This window comes from Sturnira hondurensis, unplaced genomic scaffold (assembly GCF_014824575.4).
Source record: "Sturnira hondurensis isolate 20B ecotype Veracruz unplaced genomic scaffold, ASM1482457v3 Scaffold0024124, whole genome shotgun sequence".
Classification (NCBI taxonomy): Eukaryota; Metazoa; Chordata; class Mammalia; order Chiroptera; family Phyllostomidae; genus Sturnira; species Sturnira hondurensis.
The window spans coordinates 22,934-46,551 of record NW_028096755.1 but is presented as its reverse complement, the minus strand read 5'-3'; the positions used below and the strand labels follow the sequence as shown (position 1 = coordinate 46,551).

At 60.2% G+C, this 23,618-nt stretch overlaps 3 protein-coding genes and 1 long non-coding RNA gene across 13 annotated transcripts; 3 read left to right on the top strand and 1 right to left on the bottom strand.

Moving 5' to 3' along the window:
* Positions 1-42: 42 nt before the first annotated feature.
* ZNF581 (zinc finger protein 581) lies at positions 43-2,044 on the top strand. Of its 2 annotated transcripts, none has more exons than XM_037038082.1 (2): positions 43-299; positions 968-2,044. In XM_037038082.1, the coding sequence occupies exon 2, from the start codon at positions 986-988 to the stop codon at positions 1,577-1,579; it is 594 nt and encodes a 197-aa protein (XP_036893977.1). In that variant the 5' UTR covers positions 43-299; positions 968-985; the 3' UTR covers positions 1,580-2,044. The 2 variants fall into 2 exon arrangements, with proteins under 2 accessions (XP_036893977.1, XP_036893978.1); XM_037038083.1 differs by lacking the exon at positions 43-299 and adding an exon at positions 381-518.
* Positions 2,045-2,305: 261 nt separating this feature from the next.
* Positions 2,306-3,171, bottom strand: LOC118981361 (uncharacterized). Its single transcript, XR_005065334.1, has 2 exons — positions 3,098-3,171; positions 2,306-2,461 (listed from the first exon to the last, which is right to left on the bottom strand). It is a non-coding gene; the product is annotated as an uncharacterized LOC118981361 (long non-coding RNA).
* CCDC106 (coiled-coil domain containing 106) lies at positions 3,067-6,716 on the top strand. 6 transcript variants are annotated; one of them, XM_037038080.1, is made up of 6 exons: positions 3,067-3,196; positions 3,836-3,908; positions 4,025-4,132; positions 4,235-4,411; positions 5,203-5,415; positions 5,925-6,716. In XM_037038080.1, the coding sequence occupies exons 2-6, from the start codon at positions 3,881-3,883 to the stop codon at positions 6,239-6,241; spliced, it is 843 nt and encodes a 280-aa protein (XP_036893975.1). In that variant the 5' UTR covers positions 3,067-3,196; positions 3,836-3,880; the 3' UTR covers positions 6,242-6,716. The 6 variants fall into 6 exon arrangements, with proteins under 6 accessions (XP_036893975.1, XP_036893971.1, XP_036893973.1 ...); XM_037038076.1 differs by having other exon boundaries at positions 3,067-3,265; XM_037038078.1 differs by having other exon boundaries at positions 3,067-3,269.
* Positions 6,717-8,238: 1,522 nt separating this feature from the next.
* U2AF2 (U2 small nuclear RNA auxiliary factor 2) lies at positions 8,239-22,959 on the top strand. 4 transcript variants are annotated; one of them, XM_037038068.1, is made up of 12 exons: positions 8,239-8,382; positions 11,878-12,013; positions 12,748-12,792; positions 13,038-13,141; positions 13,407-13,558; positions 14,715-14,831; positions 14,990-15,128; positions 20,213-20,292; positions 20,384-20,506; positions 20,766-20,852; positions 21,037-21,285; positions 22,811-22,959. In XM_037038068.1, exons 1-12 carry the CDS (start codon positions 8,334-8,336, stop codon positions 22,943-22,945), a joined length of 1,416 nt encoding a protein of 471 aa, XP_036893963.1. In that variant the 5' UTR covers positions 8,239-8,333; the 3' UTR covers positions 22,946-22,959. The 4 variants fall into 4 exon arrangements, with proteins under 4 accessions (XP_036893963.1, XP_036893962.1, XP_036893961.1 ...); XM_037038067.1 differs by having other exon boundaries at positions 20,766-20,864; XM_037038066.1 differs by having other exon boundaries at positions 20,189-20,292.
* The last annotated feature ends 659 nt before the right edge of the window (positions 22,960-23,618 follow it).

Genomic DNA, 23,618 nt, shown 5'->3' with positions numbered 1-23,618 from the left:
GTCTGCGGCAGGAGGTAGCGGGGTTGAGGGTTGGACCAGGGCCTTAAGCACCAGGGAACTTTTATCTCGGTGTGTGTTTCTGGCCGGAGCCGTTCCTCCAAGGGCACAAGCGCTCCGCTCCTTTCCTCCCCTGTACCCTGTTCTGTGTCTCCCCTTCACCCCCGCTCCCGCAGCTCCTTTAGCGGTGTCACTGGCTCTTGGGGCGCCAGCAGAGGCCCCCTACTCGCCGCTGCCTGCCATTACGGGGTTAACTCGGGGCCGGGCCGGAGCCGCCCGGACCTGAGAGGCTGCTGCACCAGGTACGGGGGCCGGGAGGTGGCGGGCGGGCTGGGGCCGCGGAGGGGCGGGTCAGACTAGGGGGAACCTGTGCGCGGGGCGGGGCGGGCTGCTCCGCGGGCTCCAGGAGGTCGCTGCCCAAAATTCCAGAAGAGGCCGGAGGCCGGGCGCGGGTGGACCTCGAGAGAGCTAGGACCTAGAAAGACCTGGGGGTGGATGGGCGTGCACTGGAGAGCCTGGAGGTAGCCGGCCAGAGCTGTGCAGGGAGGTGGTCAGCGCGGGATGGGACGGGGCCTCACGGTGACAGCCCATTTGAGGCTGAGATGCGTATACAGGGGTAGAGAGGGTTTATGGGTAGAGTGTGTAGGGCCGGTGGGCAGGAGAGAAGGGATGAAGAGGCTTGGAAGTACTTTTGGATGGGGCAGCCAGAGTACAGGGGGCAACTCGTGGCCTGCGGAGGGCAGGGCGGGGGAGACAGAGCGCCCCAGGTTGTGCCTATAGTGGGTGCTGGGGCCGAGGACAGGAGGGGTTTCTTAAGGAGGGAGACTGCAGCAGGCCTACAGAGGGTCACAGACTGGAGGAGAGATGGAGGATGCAGTAGTTCTGGGCAGGCCCACAGAGGCGGGAGGACGGAGCCGTGGGTCTAAGCTTCCCTCCTCTGTGTAACCTGCCCCTCTCTCCCACCCACCAGGCCTCAGCCACCCTCCGGATGCTGGTGCTGTCGGGGCCCTGTTCCCAGTCCCCAGCGCTGCCCTCCACTGAGGCCATGGAGGACCCTCCCCCAGGGACAGGCCGGTCTCCAGAACCTGGACCTTCTTCCTCCACAGGATCTTCCCAGACCTCGTCCCCTCCGAGGCCCAACCACTACCTGCTCATTGACACCCAGGGTGTCCCATACACCGTGCTGGTGGACGAGGAGGCTCAGAGGCAGCCTGGGACCGATGGGGCTTCGGCTCAGAAAAAGTGCTACAGCTGCCCAGTGTGCTCCCGGGTCTTTGAGTACATGTCTTACCTGCAGCGACACAGTATCACCCACTCTGAGGTGAAGCCCTTTGAGTGCGACATCTGCGGGAAGGCATTCAAGCGGGCCAGCCACTTGGCTCGGCACCACTCCATTCACCGGGCCGGTGGTGGGCGGCCCCACGGCTGCCCGCTCTGCCCTCGCCGATTCCGAGAGGCTGGCGAGCTAGCCCAGCACAGCCGGGTTCACTCCGGGGAGCGCCCGTTTCAGTGCCCTCACTGTCCGCGCAGATTTATGGAGCAGAACACGCTGCAGAAGCACACCCGATGGAAGCATCCCTGAGCCGGGGGTGCAGGGGTACCCCTGCTACCATGGACCTCGGGGAGCCTGGACTCCTGTTGTCCTCAGCCAGAGAGCACCCTGGGCTGAGGCTGGGTAGCCGGGCCCAGGACACAACCACAAACCCACCTGTTCTGGGGGCCGAGCTCTGTGCAAGGAGGAGCACAAGAGTAATCTTCAGGCCCCTGTTTTGAAGACAAGATGGGAACAAGTCCTCACATTCACAGATGGAGTCCTCTAGCCTCAGCGATATCAGAATTATTCCAGGCTGAGCCCTGACTGGGAAGTGTGGGGGACACCTGGAAATCCTCTGGCTTGGAAAGGTGGTTGGGAGCTCTCAGGAGCCTGCACCACCTTCCTCAGGCCTCCCTGCTGATGTTGGGGGGGGCGGGGGCAGGGGGTCCAGATCTGCCTCCCAGCTCCAGCCAGGGACTGAGAGTAGACACCCAATAAACCCATTTTCCACTTCAAGCGCTTGAGGCGTTTTTCGGGAACAAGGCTTAGCTCACCCACTGGCTGCCCAGCAGGAAGATGCCGTGCCTGAGCTGGTGGGCCTCTGCTTGCCTGGCTGGGGAAGGGGCTAGTCCCTGGTTCCTCAGGGTTCGTGTCCTCTGGGCAGCGTGTTTCTAAACTTATTTTTTAAAACCACGCTCCACTGTAAGAAACACATTTTATATGGCAACCCAGTGTATGGATATACCAAATGTGTGTGAAATAACAAGTCACCTCTTCCATGTGCAGGTCACTCTCTTTATCTATTATTTTTTATATTGCTGATCCCATCCTATTACATTGAATTCTCTTGCCCATGAACCTGTAGTGTGAAAAACACCTATCTAGGGCAGGTGCCTCCCCTTGGGCATTCTGACTGATGCTACTGTTCATCTGTAACGAGAGCGGGTGGGAGTGTGGTCTCAGCTCTCAGTGTCGCAGACCTCTAGGCCGCTGCAGGGCAGGGTTCAAGCTGTGCTCGCGGGAGCGCTGGCAAAAGTCCCAGAGCATGCAGCCTCCCGCAGTCAGGCCTCCAGTGACCCGAACCTGAACTCTTATGGCCAGGCACTGGGCTGGCTGTTGGCGTGTGTCAAGTCACTGCATCCTCCCCACTTTACAGGTGAGTAAATTGAGGCTGGGGAGAAGCAGCGGCCAGGACCGGGTCGAGGTCTGAATTTGGCAAAACCAGTCCTAGAACACCTACGTGTGCCGATGGTGGGGGGATAGGCCCCTATTTTCAGGGAGTGGGTAACTCACTCCCTCAAGGCTCTGGGAACCGTTTAAGGGGACCTTCCCCGTGCTTTAACTTCTCTGGCCGCCCTCTACATGTCCGCAAATCCCCCGGCCAAGTCGAGGCCCGACTCGGTGAGGACACAGCCACCCGGGGAACCCCCGAAGCCCCCGGCTCTCCAGGAGTTGGGAATTTCATGACGATCCCTGCTCGGGCCTCACAGGGCGGGGTAAGGGAGAGCTGCCAGGGGCCATCGCGCAAGTGCGGCCCCGGCCTCCGCCGCACATGACGGGCCTCACCTGGGGCCGGGGCTACTGGAGGAGGCGCGCCGATCAGAGGACCGGGGAGAGCATCCCTGTCCGCCCCGAGAATCGCCGTCCCTGACGGCCCGCCCGCCGGTGGGTGGGCGCTTTCCTCTGCTCCCCGCGACTTTGCAGACGCTCCCCGGCGCCGGATTCTGCTCGTGGGTGGGTGAGCACGGGATCCCGGCCCGTACGACCGGGGCACCGGAGGGTGGCCGCACCTACACCCACAGCCTGGTGCACACCCCGCAAGGAACCGTTGCTACCATCGCCCCCCCTCCTATCCGCGGGACAAAGGGCGGGGGCGGACCCCACGCGTGACCTTCCCCCACAGTGCGCACGCGCCTAGCCTCCCACCACGGAGAAGGGGCCATGCTCGCTTACATGAGTGCGGGGGAGGCTGGTGGGTTCCCATGGGTGGGAGAGGTGCCGCGCTCGGGTTGGACCCCCATCCCATGCCTGGAAGTTAAGGGCAGGCTCCCCTTGCACCTCTCGCATTTTTTGGCCCCGAGGTGATTCGTTCCGGCTAGGATATCCCGTCTGTGGACCCCACCGGGACCGCTTCTTCTTCCCTGGGTACTTGTGCAGCAGCCCAAGAGTTTGGACCCCCGAGGTGTCCTCCCATCAGACCCAGAGGCCCGGGTCCTCAGCACTTCCCTACCCCACCCCCAGTCCTGAAAAGTGTGACCCACCTCCTGGGATGTCCCTCCATCTGTGGCTGCTCTTTCTGTCCAGTGCTTCTGAGGCGCCCAGCTGCTGGGGTCCGTGGGAGGCTGCACCATGAGTGACCGCAACAGCCGGAGGACACGTGAGGAAGCTGGGACCCTTGCCCCACCCTTGGTCCCATGCTTTGCCATCCCTGCCCCCTCCTCCCCAGGGTTGATGGGACCTCCCCGGGCTGACCTCTCTGCCTCTTCTCTCCAGTGAAGAAGGACAACGAGGCCTTCGAGATCTCTATTCCCTTTGAGGAGACACCCCACCTAGACCCACAGCTCTTTTACAGTCTGAGTCCCGCTCGGGGAAACTTCGATGGTGAGCTGGGGGGGGGGGGGGGCAGGACGTGGAGGCCCTCATGTCAGCTGGGGTGCAGGGCCCTTGGAGCCTGGGTGTGACCAGGGTCCTTGGCTGCCCTAGAGCCTCCGGAGGCCGTGTCCCCGACCATGGCCCTGATGAATGGCGTCAGGGCCCAGCTGCACATGGCCCTGGAGAGGAACTCATGGCTGCAGAAACGCATCGAGGATCTGGAGGAGGAGAGGGACTTCTTGCGGTGTCAGTTGGACAAGTTCATCTCCTCTGCTCGCATGGATGCTGGTGAGGGTGCCGTGGGCCAGTCATATCCACGACCCACTCCTGGGCCCTGGCGCCAGCTCCAACCCTTCTCCTGCACACACTCATGCTTTGGTGGCCCAGTGGGGACTGGGCAGTTGTACCTTCAGCTTAGTCCTGTGGTGTCTCCAGGACCCCAAACCCAGCTTCCCTCCTGACTCTGCTGATCAGCAGGATCCTGTGCCCCATTCATTAGTCTGGGCTTCCCTTCGCCAGATATTTAGCTGTGCTTTGGTGAGCCCCACCTGCATGGTCCATCCCTTGGTGCTCAGCCCCCCTGGCTGGCTCCCTTTCACACTCCCACATTCCTCTGTGAATTCCACCAAAGGCTGGGCAAGGGGCCAATTTTATTCCCCAGTTGGGTGTTGGGGACTCCTGTGCTCCAGAACCACCTCTAGATGTCCAGAGTGCATTATCCTGGAGGTCCAACTAGGTCCCCAGGAAAATCCTCCTCTACTGTGGGAACCCGTTACAGACTTCTCCAAGGTCCCCAGTCTAGTGTAGGATGTCCCCCAGACCTCTTTTTTGGACACCAAATTTTGGAGTCAGCTGAATGTCCTCACTCAAGCCCCACCTTTCTTCACGTCTACTCCCAAATCCCAGCTGATTGGCATGTATTCAGCCATCTGCACAGGGACCTCAGCATCTATACAGCATTTCTGGTCCTTCATGGGGACCTGTGTGATATCACAGCCACCCCCACTTTGCACAGGTCTCTTGCTTCCTCACTCCTGTTCCCACAGTTCACGTGTCTCCCCCCCCCCATCTCTCTCCAGAGGACCACTGCAGGGTGAAGCCTGGGCCCCGGAGAGCTGAGGGCGATGGCCGGGGTGGGGCTGCGGGTGAGGCCTCTGACCCTGAGTCCGCTGCCTCCTCGCTCAGCGGGGTGTCTGAAGAAGGCACTAACTTGGAGAGGAAGAGGCAGAAGCAGAAGGGAGGAGCCGGCAGGAGGCGCTTTGGGAAGCCCAAGGCCCGGGAGAGGCAGCGGGGTGAGGGGAAGGTGCAATAAGGGGGGTCTGGGTGTGTACTCACTGTATCATCTCTCCTCCCCATCTGTAACTGACTGGACCTACCGGTGACCCCCAGCCTCCACCTGTGTGTTTCCATTTAGTCTTTACGTTTTGGTCCACCCTCCCCAGGCTGCCCGAGCCTCAGTAACAGAGGATGGTGGCTCAGGCCTGCTGGGAACCCATCCTTCTGAGCTGCTGTAGGGCTCCTCTTTCTTGCTCATTTTCTCCTGGGGCCTTCCTCCGATTTCCCCCTCCTCCAAGTTCTACCTCTGTTTCTCCCACCTGCTCTCTTTTCACCCGTTTTTTCTCCTTGTTCCCATTTTGTTGACCGTTCCTGTATCGGGCTCCTCACTCATTATTTTCCTCTTCTCCATTCCTTTGCTCGGTGGGCCCTTGACCCCGTATGTCTGTTGTCCCACTTATCCCCCATATCTCTCTGCCTTCTGCTTCATGTCTGTCTCTCTATTCCCCCCTCCTTGGCCCTGCAGTGAAGGACGCTGACGGTGTCCTCTGCCGCTACAAGAAGATCCTGGGCACCTTCCAAAAGCTGAAGAGCATGTCTCGGGCCTTCGAGCACCACCGCGTGGACCGCAACACGGTGGCGCTGACCACGCCCATCGCGGAGCTGCTCATTGTGGCCCCTGAGAAGCTGGCGGAGGTGGGCGAGTTCGACCCCTCCAAGGAGCGTCTGCTTGAGTACTCCCGCCGCTGCTTCCTGGCCCTGGACGACGAGACCCTCAAGAAGGTGCAAGCCCTCAAGAAGAGCAAGTTGCTGCTTCCCATCACCTACCGCTTCAAGCGGTGATCCTACTCCACCTGGCCCGGGACACGCCCTCCAGCCCCCGCTCCGCTTCCTTCTCATCCCCTCCCTACCTGGCACACAGAGAGCGTGTGCACGAGTGGGGTGCCCCTCGCCAGGGCCTGGGAGTGGGCAGCGTCCTTCTGCGTGTGCCTCTCTCCTCCCCCTCCTGCAGATGCCCACTCCCATCCCCAGGCCCCTTGTATATACAATAGATCTGCTCTCCTTCCATCCCACTTTCCCAGCATCCTTCCCATTCCCACGATTGGGAGGGCCTCACTTAACCAAGTTCCCAGGGACCTGGTAAACACTGGTACCCCTCCTGCCCTCACTGGGCCCTTCCTCCAGGGAAAAGGGCGGGACTCTGAGGGGCGGGGACACTGTACATACCCAGCCTCTGCCCCTAGCCCCGAGGACACGCATTCTGGACCTTCCCCAACTCCATGTGAGACAGAGAATTATTCAGAGAATTTAAATTAAAAAAGATGATAAAATTTGGAATAAACTAGGTTCCGGCCTCTTCCTGGGAAGGGGGTGGCCGTTGCCACGGCGACGGTGGCGGGACCTTGAAGGGCTCCAGGGAGCGGGCAGTCAGGCGGGAAACGGGGAGGTTGGGGAGACAGGGTGTAATTAGCCCCCGGAGGCAGCGGAGGGAGGGAGAGAAGCAGCTGTATCTCCGGAGCTCGCAGGGGCAGAGCTCTGGAAGAGGCGTGAACACTAACCGCTGGGCCATTTGGACAAGAGGCAGGGGGGATTCGGTGACCTACAGAAGAGGCGGTCACGGGCGAAACAGAGAGTAACGCGAAGGCTTCCGCCCGCCGGCCAGGAGGCGATAATAAGAAATTATCGGTCTCCTGGAAGCGACCTCTACGTTGCCTGCTGCGCTGGCGCGGCAGGATGAAAAAAGCGCTTACGTGGTTGCTACGGCAACCAGGAGACGGCAACTTTGCTTAACCATCGCGACAGAACTTTGGCTGGAAGAAGGGAAAACGTCTCGCGCTAACGCACGCGCACTGGGGTCTCTAGAACCCGTCCCCTTCCCGGAGCAGCGAGAAACCTCGCAGCAAGACCGACCTCTACGCAGGCGCAAAAAGCCATCTCGCGTCCCAACGCTTCCACCCTGCGCAGGCGCACATAGCCGCGCTGCCAACCTCCGCAGCGGCCGCGCTCCCCCTTCTTTCCCGCTGGCTGCTTTTGTCTCGCGCAACCTTCTTAGGTCTTCTACGAGATCGGTCCTTCTACACTCTCCCCATCGGGAGAGCCAGGTGGGAACCGGGACCCCCACCCCTTCCCCGTATCCCTTCCCTTGACCCACCTCGTCTCCGTCCTCCCTCCCTTTTCGGTTCCCGACGCCGGAAGGAGCCGAAGCCCCGACGGAAAAAGCCGAAGCCTTCTCCGTGAGTTAGGCCTTCCCGAAGCGGTGGCGGAAAGAGCCGAAGTTGCGAGAGGGAAGGACTGAGCCAGTGGAATCTCCGGAAACTACCGAAGCTTGGAATCGAGCTTAATCTCTCGCTGATTCCGAGGGCGAGCTCCAGAAACCTTCGGGAAGTGCTTGAATCCCGGGACAGTTAGGCTTGTCGGAAGTAGCGGATTTTTCGGACACGGCCAGCGGAGTAGAGTGGGGAACTCCTGAAGAGCGGCCAAAGACGGACCATTTGAACCGTCGGAAGAAGCTGAACCCTTGGCGGGGTTGCCGCTGGGCGCAGTGGAAGGCGAGGATCTACGGAAACACACGAACGTTGAAGAGCTCGTTTCCGAAAAGTTACGACAACCTGAGAACCTGGCAAAATCCTCGCCTCGGGTGTTTTCAGAATAAGCCAAAGCCGCTGCGCCCAACTCCTTACTCTACTTGTCCGGAAATAGCTGACGCACTCCGGGACCAGGCTCTGGGGAAGGGGCACCTCGCGGGCGGGCGGGCCGGGAGAGGGCGGAACCGGGGCGGGGCGGGCGGCCCGTGCTCTATTAGACAGGGGGCGGTGGCGCGTCGGAGGCGGCCGGAAGTAGCCGAAGCAAGCGGCGGAAGTAGCCGAAGCGGCCGGAGCGGGCGGGCGGCAAGGCGAGGTGAGAGCTGCACAGGGCCCTACGCGGCCGCTTCAGCATGTCGGACTTCGACGAGTTCGAGCGGCAGCTCAACGAGAATAAACAAGGTGAGGACGCCAGGGGCTCGGGGCGGCGACCAGGGCGGCTCCTGGCTTTCCTCCGTGGCCCCCCGCCATTTTCCCCCTCGCTTCCCCTCTCGGGGCCGCGCGGCCGCCCTCCCCCACCGTCTCGCGGCGCGCGCCTCGCTCACGTGACTGCCCGGCGTGCCTCCGTGCGCGGGAGGGGAAGGGGCGGCAGGCGCGGGCCGGCACGCATGCGCGCCGCGCTCCGTTCTGCTCCCCCACCACTTGGTCCCCGGCGGAGGCGGTGCGACAGTAAAGGCCCGAGAGCGCCTGCCGTGTGTCACCTCGCGCATTCTTATTTTTACTAACCGGAGGAGAATATATACTTACAGTTGCGTATAGGCATACATCGGATCCGGCCATTCCCCCCTTTTCTCCCGCTGCCTGGGCACTTCCGTTTCCGGCCGGGTCCGCGGCTCGGGTCTCCACGCCCCCTTTGTTCCAAAATGGCGGTTGCGAGCCCCCCCCCTTCACGTGGGCGAGGTTGTGGCGTGCGTGGCCTGGCTGTCCCCGCGAGGCCGCCACGTGCGTCGTGTCCTGCGGCTTCCTCGCGCGAGATCCTCGTTGGTTGTGAGGGCCCTTGGGTTGCCTCATGTGACGTGGGATCATTCCTGAAAGCCGGGCGCGCTGTGCGTTCTTCGCATGGACCCAGCTCTACGCCATGCATACTAGCAGGCAGTGGCGGCAGCGGCGGTGATGGCAACAGGGAGTCTTTGTCCCCCACCTGCCCCACCCCAGTGACAATCTCACGTCTTCTTATGTCCCAAAGTTGGGGCTCATTGACACGTAAATCATCTCAACGTAGAGATGGGGAGACTGAGGTCCTCAAAGACTGGGGGCTCTGGTCCAGCTGGGTACCGCAGAGAAGAGTGGGCAGTGGGGGCTCTCTACGGGGCCCACGCCGGTGCCCATCAACTTAGTCCAAGAATTTTGGAATTGGGAGAACCGATAGACATTCAAAAAGTTCTTTTTGTCTCGCTATTTCGGTTTGGATGCAAAGAAATTTAGAAGTAGGGAAGGTGGGAGACTTACTTGAGGCTTGCATTGACCGTGTGTTTGAAGGGCTGAGTGAGGGATGCCAGACTTCTCCCTTGAACACAGCTCGGAGTTGAGGATGGGGTGGCTGCGTGAGGGGACAGTGCCTGGGGAAGAAGGCCTGGTTGCTGAGCGTCCAGGGCTGTCTTTTTGTGCGTAAAGTAGAGATAACTGGATTCAGCCAGCTACTCTGTTACACTTCAGTATCTTTGAGCCTGTTTGTTTTCATAGGCACTGTGCCAGCAGGCTCCTTGCGCAGGTTTCTAAGTGGACCCCTGCAACTGACCTGTGGGTCTGAAATGACTTTCTTCCTTTTGTAGAGGAGGAAATGGGCTCAGAAAGTTTAAAAACTTTCCCAGGCCTGGTCAGAGGCAGAGCTGAGGTACAAATGGGGTAATGTAGGCAAAGTGTGTGGCTTATGGGTTGGCACACATTAGGTGCGCAGTAGGTGCTATTTTTTACTGTGAAATTGTCCTTACGGTAATGTCATGCTGAGGGGAGTAGAGGTAGGTCTTCAGCTCACTCACTCGGATGGTGTCACCGTTGGGGAAGGTGCTTTAGGAACATCCTTCTGCCAAGTCCTCACACCCTACACTGTAGGCGGGGCTGGAAGTGACCCTTATTTGGAGGGGAGAAAACTGAGTTTTTAAGGGTTAGTTTTTCATGCTGGTTTCATGTGGTTGGTAAGCAGGAGAGGTGACACCGTGTGGCTCTGGCTGGCTGCAAGGCCCACTCCACCGTGCTGCCCGCCCGCAGAGCCTGGGTGAGCCCTTCCTGGAGGCTCTTGTCCACGTGCTGCCTTGATTTGCGGCCTTCAGTTCTTCCACGTCCCCTTGGGGTGGCCACAACATTGTGAGCACCCGAAGCTCCCTCGGAGCCCAGGATGGGGGTGGGGAGGACTCAGTTAGGGGAAGCTGACCACGTGTCACCTTGCCTGTCGGGCGATCTGTGGGTCTTTGTCTCTGAGCTGGCCTCCTCCCGACCTGACCCCTGTCTGATGCACCTATGTCTGTAGAGAACTGAGTTCCTGGTGTGCGTCCCAGACACCCAGCGGGCGCCACTGCTTCCTCTGTGTGTTTGAGAGCCTCAGCAGCAGGAAAGACCCAAGGGGCCCTCTCACTCCCGTGTGCTTACCTTGCTGTCCCTTTGACACTCCCCTGGTGTTTCCTGTCTTTTTTATTCTCTTGCCTTCAAGGGCATAATCCCCTTGTTAGTGGCTCCACCCAGACGCTGGAGTGGGGAGTGTGGGCCGCTGCTTAACTGAGCTTGCGGACACGACAGGGTTCACGTCCAGGCCTTGCCACTTCCTTGCTTTTTGGGCCTTTGGGCCAGACATGTGAGTGCCCTGAGCCTCAGTTTCTCTGTTACTTGGGCTGGCTGCAGGGTTTCCCCAGAGCAGTAGTAAGGGCGAAGTGCACGTGAGGTATGTAGCACAGGTTCTGGGTTTGGGAGGCATTCTGCTATTTGCTGTTGTGTGTTTTCCCTGTCTTAGGGGCATATTTTTCTGAGTTTGGGTGGCTCGGCAGTTCAGGTGTTTATCATCACTGTGGTTATACCAGAAAAAATACAGAACACTGTGGGTGAGGCTGATGTCCACTTGGAGGCCCTCTCCTTACTGCCTCCTCTGCTCTCCTGCCCCCAGGAGCGCGGTGAAGCTCACCAGTGCACTGGCAGGGGCCTGATGGGCAGTCGGAGAATCGGGGTCCTTGAGCCCAGGAGCTCGCGTGGAGCTCTGTGCTTGGGCTCCCTGTGCGCATGGCTCGGCCTGCACCTGTTCTGAGGCAGGAGTGAGGCCTGTAGGGAGCAGTTTCCGTGGCCGTGCTGGGAGGGCAGAGCTCTTTGCTGCCTCCGGTCCGAAGGCGACGTGTAGCGCCTCTAGTGCTGTGGACTTGGCTTTGAGGCAGGGTGGGGTGGTCTGGTATTCAGGTCTGCGTGGGGCAGAAGGAGGGGCCTCGGGGAGGGCGCCCTGGTTGGGGCCTCACCCTGGGCCCGATGGTGGGGCTGTGGGTGCATCTGGTGATTGAGGACGTCTTTCCTGAGGGGCCGCAGGTCCCTTCAGGAAAACATCATTGGGTCTCTTGGTTCCCCAGCCTCTAGCCCTGCCCCTCTCAGGGACGACCCTGGGGTCAGGCCCCTCAGCCCTGGAGGGGGACCAGGAGCCAGCCTCCTCTGTCTTCTCTGGCTCCCCAGCTCCTCCTGAGCAGCCTCAGGTATCTTACACCCCGGGGGCATCTCCAGGCCCTCTCCCCTCAGGTAACCAGCTCCCGTCCCCAGGGTCCCCCAGGGTCCCTGGACTGGCTTGTGGACCCAGGTGGCCTGCTATCTCCCTTCCTCCATCAGATCCTGTCCCCTTGGGGGTGGCCTTCCTGGGGCTGGGGCATGGCCCCCAGTGTGCGGGTGGGCTGGGCCGTCCTACCTCAGCTCATTCTCCCTCACCTTGCCCAGAGCGAGACAAGGAGAACCGTCACCGGAAGCGCAGCCACAGCCGCTCTCGCAGCCGGGACCGAAAGCGTCGTAGCCGGAGCCGGGACAGGCGCAACCGGGATCAGCGGAGTGCCTCTCGAGACAGGCGGCGACGAAGGTACCACCAGCCTGGGGACCCCAGCTGGGTGGATGGGGTGGGCCAGCGAGGCTGGCAGCAGCGGGATGTCCTGGCTTCTGGCTCCTCTCTGTCGGGGCAGGATCTGTGGCACGTGTGTCTGGAATTCAGTTTTTCCTGTGTGGGGGTTTCCTACAGTTCCTGGAGGGTTGTAGGGGCGGCAGGTTCTTCCTCTTGGAGGTGAGGGTGGAGACGAGCGCTGGCTCTGTCTTTCCTCTGCGAGGGGCCGCCCCCCGCCTTCTCTGCCTCGAGGGCCCATCTTTTCCGCTCTCTTTCTGATCTCCTGTCTGGCAGTTGAGGAGCTATGCTGTGCTCTGCCTCCTGGGGATGGCAGATCTCAGAGGTCCGACATCTCCCGGGCCACCTTCTGGCCTGGGACCTTGTTTGTCGGCTCTCTAATGCCTTCCCCCCCACCCCCAGGTACACTTCTGCTCCTTCTGCCCCTTAGGTGACGGGGGCGGGGTAGTGAAGTTCCACCTCCTCCCAGCTCAGCCTCTCTGACTAGAAAGGGGTCTGTCTGGCCCCCTCTCCCTTCATCGTTTTCTCTGTCCCGGGGTGGGGGTTTGGGGGGAATGGCAGGGCCGAGGGGGCCTGCCTGTGCTCGTTCGCCTCGGCCCTGCCCCGGCCCTGGTTCTCTTTGCCTTGGGGGGTGTGATGTGTGGGGAAGACAAGGGTCCCCAGTCACCCCTCCCCATACCTTTCCCTCCCACCCCCAGCAAACCTTTGACCAGAGGCGCTAAAGAGGAGCACGGTGGACTGATGTGAGCTTCTCTTCCTGCCCCTTCCGCCCTGACGTCCACCCCCTTCCCCGCCCACCCTGTGCACCTGCCCAGCCCTGTCCCGCCCTGCCCGCGCACCTGCCTTGAAACAAGCCCATCCACAGGCCCTCTCCCTCCTGGAGAGAGCGGAGCTACTGGTGGGGAGCCAGGGGAGCCTGGGGGGCTGGCAGGCCTGCCGTGGGCTGCACTGAGGTAGCCCTGCCCGCTCTCCCCTCCGCCCTCCCCAGTCGCTCCCCCCGCCATGAGAAGAAGAAGAAGGTCCGCAAGTACTGGGACGTGCCGCCACCTGGCTTTGAGCACATCACTCCCATGCAGTACAAGGCCATGCAAGGTGGGCTCTGCGGCATGAGGGCTGGGGTGCGCAAAGAGGCAGACCCCCGTTCTTGGGGAGGGGGATAAGGTTTGTGCCCTGGGAGTTCTGGCTACTGCCCTTCGGAAGCCCCCGTGGTGGAGTGGGGACGAGGCCTCCGGAGGGCCACCTTCAGCAGCAGGTCCGTCAGTCCTCCCCAGGACGGGGGCTGTGGGGGCGGGCGGTTGAGGGAGCAGAGGTCCAGGGGTGTCCTGACACCTGCTGACCCTTTCTGCCCTTCTTGAAGCTGCGGGTCAGATCCCAGCCACCGCCCTCCTTCCCACCATGACCCCGGACGGCCTGGCTGTCACCCCGACGCCCGTGCCTGTGGTCGGGAGCCAGATGACTAGACAAGCCCGGCGTCTCTACGTGGGCAACATCCCCTTTGGCATCACTGAGGTACTGCCCTCCCCCTGCCCTGCCCCTCCCTTTTCCTCCCCCGTTCCTCCCCTTCCCTTTGTTCCCTCCCCACCTGCACGGGTCAGACTCTGCTCCTGCAAGGCCCCCCGGCCCCCTCCCAGACGGACGATGGAGTTGAGCCAGCCAGGGGCCGGGCTGGGGGTGGCCCGCCCTCCCTCCTCTATCCTCTCCCCTCCCCCTCCCCACCCTCCTCCAAACCCAGGGATCGAGCACACACATAACTTACCTACGAACCACGAATGCACGCGTCCGAATCCGCGTGGAGAGAGACAGAGAGGGAGACTCGGCACACACACACAGACGCACGCCCCACGGCTTCCGACACGCCTCTGCTCTCTGCCGCCTGTCCCCATCCTCTCCCGCAGCCTCCCGTCGCTGCTCTGTCATTACTGATGGCCCTGACCTCCCCTCCCCACGCTCCTCTCCCCTCCCCACCCCTTCCCGTACCACCCCTGAGAATCCCGAGATCAAAGAGTTGTTTCCATTTCTCTTTAAAGTGAAATATTGTGGGGCTGAGATCCCTCGTAGCAACAAAAAGTTTGCTACCGTCGGCGAAGGCAAGTAAGGTCCATTCTGACTTTCTCAACCTGCACTTTGCTACATTTGATGAACCAGCCCCCGACTCCAGGGCCAGATCCCTCCACATCACTCTTCTCTCCTCCCCTCCCTCCCCTCCCCCCTCCCTGTCCCCTCTGCCGCCCCCCCCTCCGCTCCTCTCTGTCCACTCTCTCCCCTGCTTCATCCCTCTGTCCTGCCTGTCGCTCCTCTCCTGCGGTCCATCGTCCCGTTCCCCCCTCCCCCCCCGCCCGCCCTGGCCCACCGGCTGCTGCCTCTCCTTACGTGGCCTGTCTCCGTGCTCTTGCTGTCCGTGCTTTTCCTCTGGTCTCCGTGCCCGTCACCTCCTGCGTCTTTCCTGGCCCTTGGCCATCTCTGCTGCCCCTTCCCCATTCTCTCATTTCTCTTCTGCTTTTTCTGCTATCGACCTCTACCCCCACCCTATTCTACTCTTCCCTCCCCAACCTCTTCCCTCCCTGACCCTCCCCCTCGCCCCCGAACCCTCCGTGTCTCCCTCTCTCACCCTTCCCCTCCTCTCTCCACCCCTCCCCGCCCTCCCCGTCTCCTGTTCCCTCTGCAGGAGGCCATGATGGACTTCTTCAACGCCCAGATGCGCCTCGGGGGGCTGACGCAGGCCCCTGGCAACCCCGTCCTGGCTGTGCAGATTAACCAGGACAAGAACTTTGCCTTTTTGGAGGTGAGCGGGCACTTGAGGGGTCGGGCGGTATGTGGCTCTGGCTTGAGCAGCCTGGCAGTAGCCTCATTGTCATGGGGCCCTTCTGCTGTCCCAGAGTCCCCCGGGGGCTGGACTGGTTGTGCGGCTGTGCCCCTCACCACCTGTCCTCTTCCTTTTAGTTCCGCTCAGTGGACGAGACCACCCAGGCCATGGCCTTCGATGGCATCATCTTCCAGGGCCAGTCGCTGAAGATCCGCAGGCCCCACGACTACCAGCCCCTGCCCGGCATGTCGGAGAACCCGTCCGTCTACGTGCCTGGTGAGTGGGGTCCCGTCCCGCCTGGGGAGGCAGTGTGAGTGCCGTGGACTCGTCTCCTGCTCTAGTTCCCCAAAGCGTGCTTGACAAGCGGTGGCACCTGGGGCCACAGAGGGCGCACAGCCTGTAAATGGCAGAGCCGGGACCAGAGCACAGGTGTCGTGGGAAGTCGAGGGCCGGGGAGACGGTGAGTGTATGTGCGGCTACAGGGGCTCGCTGCTCGTGTGCTCCCTGCCCACGTGCACGGTCCGCCAGCCGGAGGACAGGACTCGAGGTTTAGACCTGCCTCCCTGTGAGGGTGCGGATGGGATCGCGTGGTGAGGCGGGAGGGCCTCAGCATCCAGCCCTCGTGGACAGCAGACCCTTTCTCGCTTCAGAAAGGGTTCTGGGGACCGAGTTCCTTCGTGTCCCGTCCCCGGTTCTGGGTGTGACTGCAGGTCAGAGTTCTCTCTGCCTGTGCTTTGGCTGTGGGACTGAAGAACAACTGGGCACCTTGTTACATAAACAAGGTTGGGCCAGTCTGAGCTGGTTCCGCGCTTTCAGGCGAAGCTCCCGGTGTGGGTCCTGGGGCCCAATGGCCGGCGTTCCCTCGTTTCTGTCCTCGTCTCTGTGGCCTCTGGCGGGTGTGCCGGCCCTGTTGTCCCTGAGGTGCGCAGCCATCCTTCCCTGGCTGGCACACAACAGCCTGAAGGCGGCACCCTTGTCTGCCAAGGGCCAGGTAGTAGGTACCGGTGGGCGTTGCCGGCCACCTGGCCTCTGTGGAAATGGCAAACCTCGGTGAGCGGCGTGGCTGTGTCCCACCCGTTCTTTCATGCTCGTGGACATCTGGGTTTCTGTGCGGCATTTACATGTCATGAGTGACCTTTCAGAGATGTTTACGTGTCCTGAACGACCTTTCAGAGTGCAGGCTGTGTGGAACGAGGCAGTGGGCTGGACTAGAGCCCGTTGGAGGCCCTGTGCGGGGAGCCCGGGGGCGGGAGGAGATGACGGGTGTGCGCCAGGTGTGGGGGAGCCGGGCCCTGAGGCTGCGGGCACATGGGGACACCGTTCAGAAACTGAGCTAGCTCTTGGCTTTATGAAGTGGAGGGGACGAAGGGGTCCAGAGAGGGTGGCGATCAGGACTGGGCCTGGCACCGGCTCATGTCCGGTGCTGTCCCCATAGCAACGTGGGCAAATCTGTGCCCCTCTGGCTTTTTGAGCAGCCAGGCGCCGTGCACAGTGACCTTCTCTGAGCGTGCAGCCCCAGGAATCTCCGTGGGCTGCGTGTCTGGTGCCAGCTCCTTGGGTCAAGGGTCAAGCTGCTACAAGGATCCTCTCTGCTCTTCTCAGGAAGTCCAGTGTCTTGCCTCGTGTTTAGTTCCTGCAGAGCATCCCCACTTCCACCTCCGTGAGGCTGCTGTGTCAGGCACTGTCCTAGGTGTGCGCGAGGTCTTTCGTTGATCTTTGTGGCAAGGGTTGGGGAGTGAGAACCTTGTGCCAGATTGGACCCCACCTGCTTTTTAGATCTCTTTTTTCAAGATTTTATTTATTTTTATTTTATTTTTATTTTTAAATTTATTTTTCTAATTTCTTTTTTTTTCTCTCCCCTTTTCTTCCTCTCTTTATTTCTTCCATCAGTGTTTGATTGCCTCTCATTGGCCCCCTACTGGGGACCTGGTGTGCAGCCCAGGCATGTGCCCTGACTGGGAATTGAACTGGCAACCCTTTGTTTGCAGGCTGGCATGCATTCCACCTAGCCACACCAGCCAGGGTCATTTTACTTTATTTTTATTTTTTAAAAAATTTTAAAAATATTTTATTTATTTATCTTTATAGAGGAAGGGAAGGAGAGAAGGAGAGAAATATCAATGTATGGTTGCCTCTTGTGCGTCCCCTGCTGGGAACTGGCCTGCAACCCAGGCATGTGCCCTGACTGGGAATCGAACTGCGATCGTGTGGTTCGCAGGCCCTATTTTACTTTACTTTTTAAAGATTTTATATGTTTTCAAAGAGGGGGGAATAGGGTGAGAGAGAGAGAGAGAAACATCAGTGTGTGGTTGCCTCTCTCATGCTTCCCGCTGGGGACCTGGCCCACAACCCAGGCATGTGCCCTGACTAGGAATCAAGCCAGTGGCCTTTTGGTTTGCAGGCTGGTGCTCAATCCACTGAGCCACACTAGTGGGCTAAATTTTTTTTTTTAATCCTCATCTGAGGACATGCTGGGAGAAGTCAGGGAGAGAGAAACATTAGTGTGAGAGAGACACATTGATTGGTTGCCTTGCATGTGGGGGATCATAATGTTCCCAACCAGGGATGCAACCTGGGAGTTGAACCTGTGGTCTTTTGGTTCACGGGATGACGCACCAACTGATTGAGCCATACCAGCCAGAGCAAGACCTCTACCTGCTTTTTGACTATTTACCGATACCCAGTTGGGTTCGCTTGTCGCCTGTGGCGTGTGCTGCTCTGTCTGCTGCAGCGGCCAAGCTGAGCAGTGACAGGGCCCTTGGCACACAAACTGGACACATTCACCACCCAGCTTTCACTGTGGGGGAACTGGGGTCCCGTTTCACAGGAGGGAATCAAGGCTTGGGCGCTGCTAACTTGCTCCAGGGCGAGGCCCCGTGGGCTCCCTGCCCTGGCTCTTTGTCCTGTGGGGATGGAAGCATCGTGGTGCCAGAGAGCTGATGTAGTTTGTCTTCCCTTAGTCCTCAGCCCTTGCCTGAAGTGGCTGTCACTGAGCTTGAGCGGTGTGATGCTGATCACTGATCCTCTCTGTCTGGGCGGCTTGGGCGTTCACTCCACTGTCCCATTCTGGGGACTGGTGGGGCAGCAGGAAGCAGGATTCCATTTACAGGTCAAGCATCCTCTGTAATAAAAATAACCTAAACGCTTATTTTTTTTCACCATAGGAAGTCAGTCAATTTTATGATTAAAGTGGGAAAGCATTTCATTAAACTCGGCAGTCCTTGATTGGGAAGAATTCAGGAACCCGGGAGTCGGCTTCCTTACCTGGGCACAGGGTTCGGACCTGGACCTGGAAGCACATCCTCAGGGTGGTGATGCCGTAAATGTGTTCCCACTGAGGTCGGCTTCCCTGTCCAGTGCTGTTGTGGGTCCTTGTGGAGTCCGTGAGACGAGCTGGAAACCAGGGGCAGGGAGAGCCAAGCCAGGTGTGGACGCTGGGAGGCGCAGCGACCTTTGAGCTGGTGAACGTGGCTTGGCAGTTGGTGCCTTCACCCGCCTGCTTCCAGGTTCTCCGCGAGGGTCGGGGCTGAGTCCGAGTGCCTCCAGGAGGCTCCTGCCTGCAGGCTCCAGCCACTCTGCCCCCCCACAGGGTTTTCTGTGCCAGGGGTCCAGCGGTGCACAGAGGTGACTCTGCAGGCACAGACAGCAAGATGGCTTGGTTGCTGGGGCCCAGGGTGGTTTTCAGGTGGGGGAAGTGGTTGAGAGCAGATGTGTGGAGCAGGGAGCCAGCCCACAGCTGGCATGTTTGGGGCCTCTTCCTCACGTTGGGTGTCGGAGGCTTCAGAGCCCAGTGTCCATGAAGGGTGTGCGGTGGCTGCAGTGCCACCTGCTGTCAGGGCTGGTCCCTTAGGCCTGCCCTCAGGCCCTGTGTGAAGGACACACTTTGTGCAAACTGTCTCATGCATGCGCCCTCTGTGGTCGGCGCCACTGTGCTCCCCACAGGGCACAGCAGACCCTCTGGTGGGGCCGCACCTCTGACCTGGACCCAGGGAGCTTGTCAAGGGTGCCCTCAGCCTCCAGGCTCCCCTGAGGTTCACGGCACCGCAGATCCCAGTGTGGGCCTGGCAGCTGGGGTTCACTTGGTCCTGTTTCTCACCTGCCGGGGTGACCTCAACCTCTGCCCTTGTCTGTGGTCGGGAAGGTGGTGGTCACCTGGAAAGCTCTCAGTTTGCTTGGAGTTGGGTGCGGTGGGTCCTGGAGACTCCTTCCTGCTTGTATGATCTCAGGGTAGCACCGCCTCTGGGCGCCTCCGTGTACCCTGGTTGTACTGCAGGTAGGGCTTTGGAGAGCATTGAGTGTAGACTGAGTGTGACCCAGGCACCTGCCCTGAGAGGACTGTCTGGTCCGAGGCCCCTGCTCCCAGGGTGCTTTTGCTCCTCCCCTCGGACCGGTGGGCCTCATGGTCGGTGGGGCTCAGTTGTGGTGCTCACGGTGGCTAGGTTGGTGCCAGCCCTTCTACAGGGTGATATGTATGTGCCAGGGGACTGGGCGGGAGGTGGGAGGAGGGCACCCTCCCAGGGATGCGGTGACTTAGTGTCCTGGCAAGGTCCCACCTGTGGCTAACCTCCCAAGGGTCAGCAGGAGGTAGGGTGGCCGGTTGGTGTGGGACTACAGGAGAAGGCAAGGGTATGAGCAGCAGGTCAGGTGGCGTGGGTGGTGGGTCTGTCCAGACAGAATGTGGGGGCTCCTCACAGCAACGGAGTGGCATGTTGGTGAAGACACCTGTGGGACGTGGGGCCAGCTGCCTGCCCTCATCTTTGAGCCCAGAGTTCTGTGCACAGGGTAGGATCGGGGCAGGTGAACGGTGGTCCCCAAACCCACTCAGCCAATATGGCCCTGCTGTGTCAGTCCTTACTGCGTACCAGGGACACTGCTGAGTAAGGCAGCCACCTCAGGGACATAGCAGATCCCTCCAGCGTCACACTTGCTTGAGGCCAGAGAGCGACTGGAGGCTGCATGGCATCGTGGGGTGGAGCCCTGAGGGCAGGCCATGGGGTCACTAGCTTGGAGATCCCGTTAAGCAGCGGGTGACCAGGAAGGGGCTGAAGGGGAAAGAAGGGGTCGTGCACCCTTGAAGCCCCTTCCCAGCAGGGTGAGGTTACATAGTTGCAGGCAGTGGGTTGGGGGTGGGTGAGGGTCCTCGTGGCCCTGGGCAGGGCTGTGCTGCTGTGCTGTGCTGGTGTCTGCCGCAGCGGGATCCAGGCATCCCCAGAGGCTGGGCAGACGGGGGAGACGTGGTGTTTCCTCTGTCGGTCGTCACCGGACCGGGAGGAAGGCGGGCCTCTCCCTGCACACTCCCTCAGGGTTCGGTGACAACCTCTTGGTGGGCATCCAAGTCTGTCCCTTTCTTCTCCCCTCAGGAGTCGTGTCCACCGTGGTCCCAGACTCTGCTCACAAGCTGTTCATTGGGGGCTTGCCCAACTACCTGAACGATGACCAGGTAGGCCCCTTGCCACCCCACCTTGCACCCACCGCCCTCACCCCTGCCTTTGACCGAGTAAGTCTTGATGGTACGCTGGCTGGCCCTGCAGGTAAAAGAGCTGCTGACATCATTTGGGCCTCTCAAGGCCTTCAACCTGGTCAAGGACAGTGCCACTGGGCTCTCCAAGGGCTACGCCTTCTGTGAGTACGTGGACATCAACGTCACGGATCAGGTGAGCCCCGGGCCCCTGCTGAATCCACCCTTGCCCCCGCACCCCGCTCTTCTCGCTGAGGTCTCCCCTTCTCGGGATGGGCGGGAGGAGGCTGGTCGGCCTTGGGGGCGCTGCCTGGGGCTTTCCAAGCTCTCAGCCCTTTGCCGTCCCTTCTTCCCACCAATGCCTGGCTCTGTGGTATTGGGGGGAGTTGGTGGGCTCCTGGCCCCTGACCCTGCACCTCTTCCCTGCACCCCCACCCCTCGTGCTCCAAACACAGGCCATTGCGGGGCTGAATGGGATGCAGCTGGGGGACAAGAAACTGCTGGTCCAGAGGGCAAGTGTGGGAGCCAAGAATGCCACGCTGGTGAGCCCCCCGGCACGTCATCTTCCATTGGCTAGGGGGGCTTGGGGGTGGGAGAGGGTGGGGTGGGGCAGGCCCTTCTCGGCTCTGTCCTCAGATGCCGGGCATCCAGGGCAGAGCTCGGTGCTCCTGGGATGGCATCCAAGGGAGGGCGGCTCTGTGACGGCCCTGCCCGCCTGCCCCACAGAGCACCATAAACCAGACCCCCGTGACCCTGCAAGTGCCGGGCCTGATGAGCTCCCAGGTGCAGATGGGCGGCCACCCGACGGAGGTCCTGTGTCTCATGAACATGGTGCTGCCGGAGGAGCTGCTGGACGACGAGGAATATGAGGAGATCGTGGAGGACGTGCGGGACGAGTGCAGCAAGTACGGGCTGGTGAAGTCCATCGAGATCCCCCGGCCCGTGGACGGCGTCGAGGTGCCTGGCTGTGGAAAGGTGTGTGCGAGGGTGTCTCCCCTGCGCCCTCCCCTGCCTGTCCCACACATCACACCCGCTACAACAGCCCTCCAGGGACCCCAGCCTGCGGCCAGGTTGCAGGCCCAGACTTTGGTTCAGGAATTGGCTGTTCTGTAACCTTGTGTGCAAGTAATTTGGCCCTGTCTTTGGAGTGGGGAAAGTTCTAAAAACAGTACAACCACAAACGCACTTGAGAACCTCTCAAGTGCCAATGCCGTGCTGAACATCCCCGCTAAAGCTCACCTGTGTCACCCCTGAACTGTCAAAGCAGCTCCTTAGGCCTCTTCTCGGAGGATGTGGGCCACAGGGTCAGGTTTTAGGTTCTTGGCAGCCTGGTGGCTAAGCCACAGAGTCATGCTGCATCTGGCACTGTGCCCTGTGAGGCAGGGTGCACACATGACTTGGCTCATCCTTCCACTCGTCCTGCTGGCAGCCTGTATGGGGGATGGAGCAGGCCCTGGGCCCTGTTTTCACGTGGGAGGGTCGAAGTCAAGAGGTGGCATTAAGCACCCGGCAGGCAGTGGAGCCCTGCCCTGGGTTTGGGGCAGTAAGGAGACGAGTGGTTGTATTCAGTGTTTGGTGTTTAAACCCGATTTGCACCGTCCTCAAACATAGCACAGGGGTAGAGAAGACTGTCAGTGGTGCACTGCACACGCAGCACTCGAGAGCTTAGCTTCCCACTACCGGTACTTGTCACTGGTAAATTCTATAGTCAGCTTCCCATCCCGACCCCTTTTTCTGCTGAAATACTTTAAAGCAGGCCCGTTTCACCTGAGATACTTGGGCATATCTGTCTGCAGCAGTGTTCCAGCTTCTGCAGTAGCCCTCATTTGGGGTCTGTGCTGTCCGTAGTTAGACGGTTAGCCCTGTCCCCAGTCTCACTGTAGACGCCCGCAGCAGTGCACCCCTTTGTGACAGCTAAAACCATCTGTACACATGGTCATGTGTAACCTGGGGTGCACTTGACCTGGCTGAGAACGGTTTGAAACATGTTAAAAATTCTTTTTTTAACAAAACTACAATGCCAGTAACAAAATTATCCTTAGTACCTACTCAGTCCACATATCATTTTCCTTTACTGTCTCAAAAATGTCTTCTACAGTTGGTTGGTCTCAAGGTCCAAACCAGGAATCATGAAGCTTAGTTTTAACAAGGTTATGAATTTGATCTACATCAGCCCTGCCACACTTTCTTGCAGGCCATGTAGTTGTCAAATAATAGGGGCATTCTAGGATTTCCGTGCTGTGCACCTCCCCAGGAGAGCTGCTTCTCTGCTCTTTCTCACTCTCTGTGCCTCTGCACACCTCCGCTCTGGGCTCTCCTGTTCTTTGGTCCTGGAGGACGTTGGGTAAATGTCCATAGACCTGCAGTGAGCCCCTCTCCCTCCCCCTCACTCCGAGTTCAGGGTGTGGGTGCGTGCTGGCTGGTGGCTGTGAGCAAGCAGACCACTCTTCTGGGGGCAGAGGGGCTGTTCGGCCCTCACAGCCCGCCTCTTGTCCTGCAGATCTTCGTGGAGTTCACCTCTGTGTTTGACTGCCAGAAAGCCATGCAAGGCCTGACGGGTCGCAAGTTCGCCAACAGAGTGGTTGTCACAAAATACTGTGACCCCGACTCTTACCACCGCCGGGACTTCTGGTAGAGGCGGCGGGGGCAGGTGGGGGCTGGGCTGGGGTCTTCTCCCCCTCCCACCCCCCTCTATTCCCCCTCCGAAGACGATGGGCAGAGGAGTGACAGCCGAATGACAGCCGGCAGCAACTGGAATGGCAGCAATTAAGGGTGGGGGGGTGGGGGTTGGGCGGGAAGGGGACTGGGGAAGTGTGCACATGGCCCACACAAACACACCCGCAGACACAGAGGGAAGGGGTTGGGGTGGGGAGGGGTGCACAGCAGGGTGGGGTGGGACCCCACAGCCCCTCTCCCAAAACAGCCTCTCCTCCCTGATACCCTGTTTCTCTTCCCCACCGTAGAAACATAGCGTGTTTATATTTTATGGCCAAACTATTTTGAATTTTGTTGTCCGGCCCTTTGCCCTGCCCTTCGCCCTGCCCTGTCCCTTTCCAGGACCGCAGCTCCCGCCCTTTGGCCTCTAGTCCTCCCCTTGGTTTCTTAATGTAGTTGATTCTCCTCTCTAGTTGCCTCCCGGACCCCATGGCCCCTGCCCCTCTCCTCTCTGTGGCGGTTTCATATTTGCTAAGACGAATTTGCTCATTAAACATTTTGTTGTATTATACTTGATGGAGCTGCTGTGTCTGGTGTGTGAGAAGCCCGGCTGGTCTCGGCAATGCCCTTTAGCCGCTGCATGGGCCCGCCCC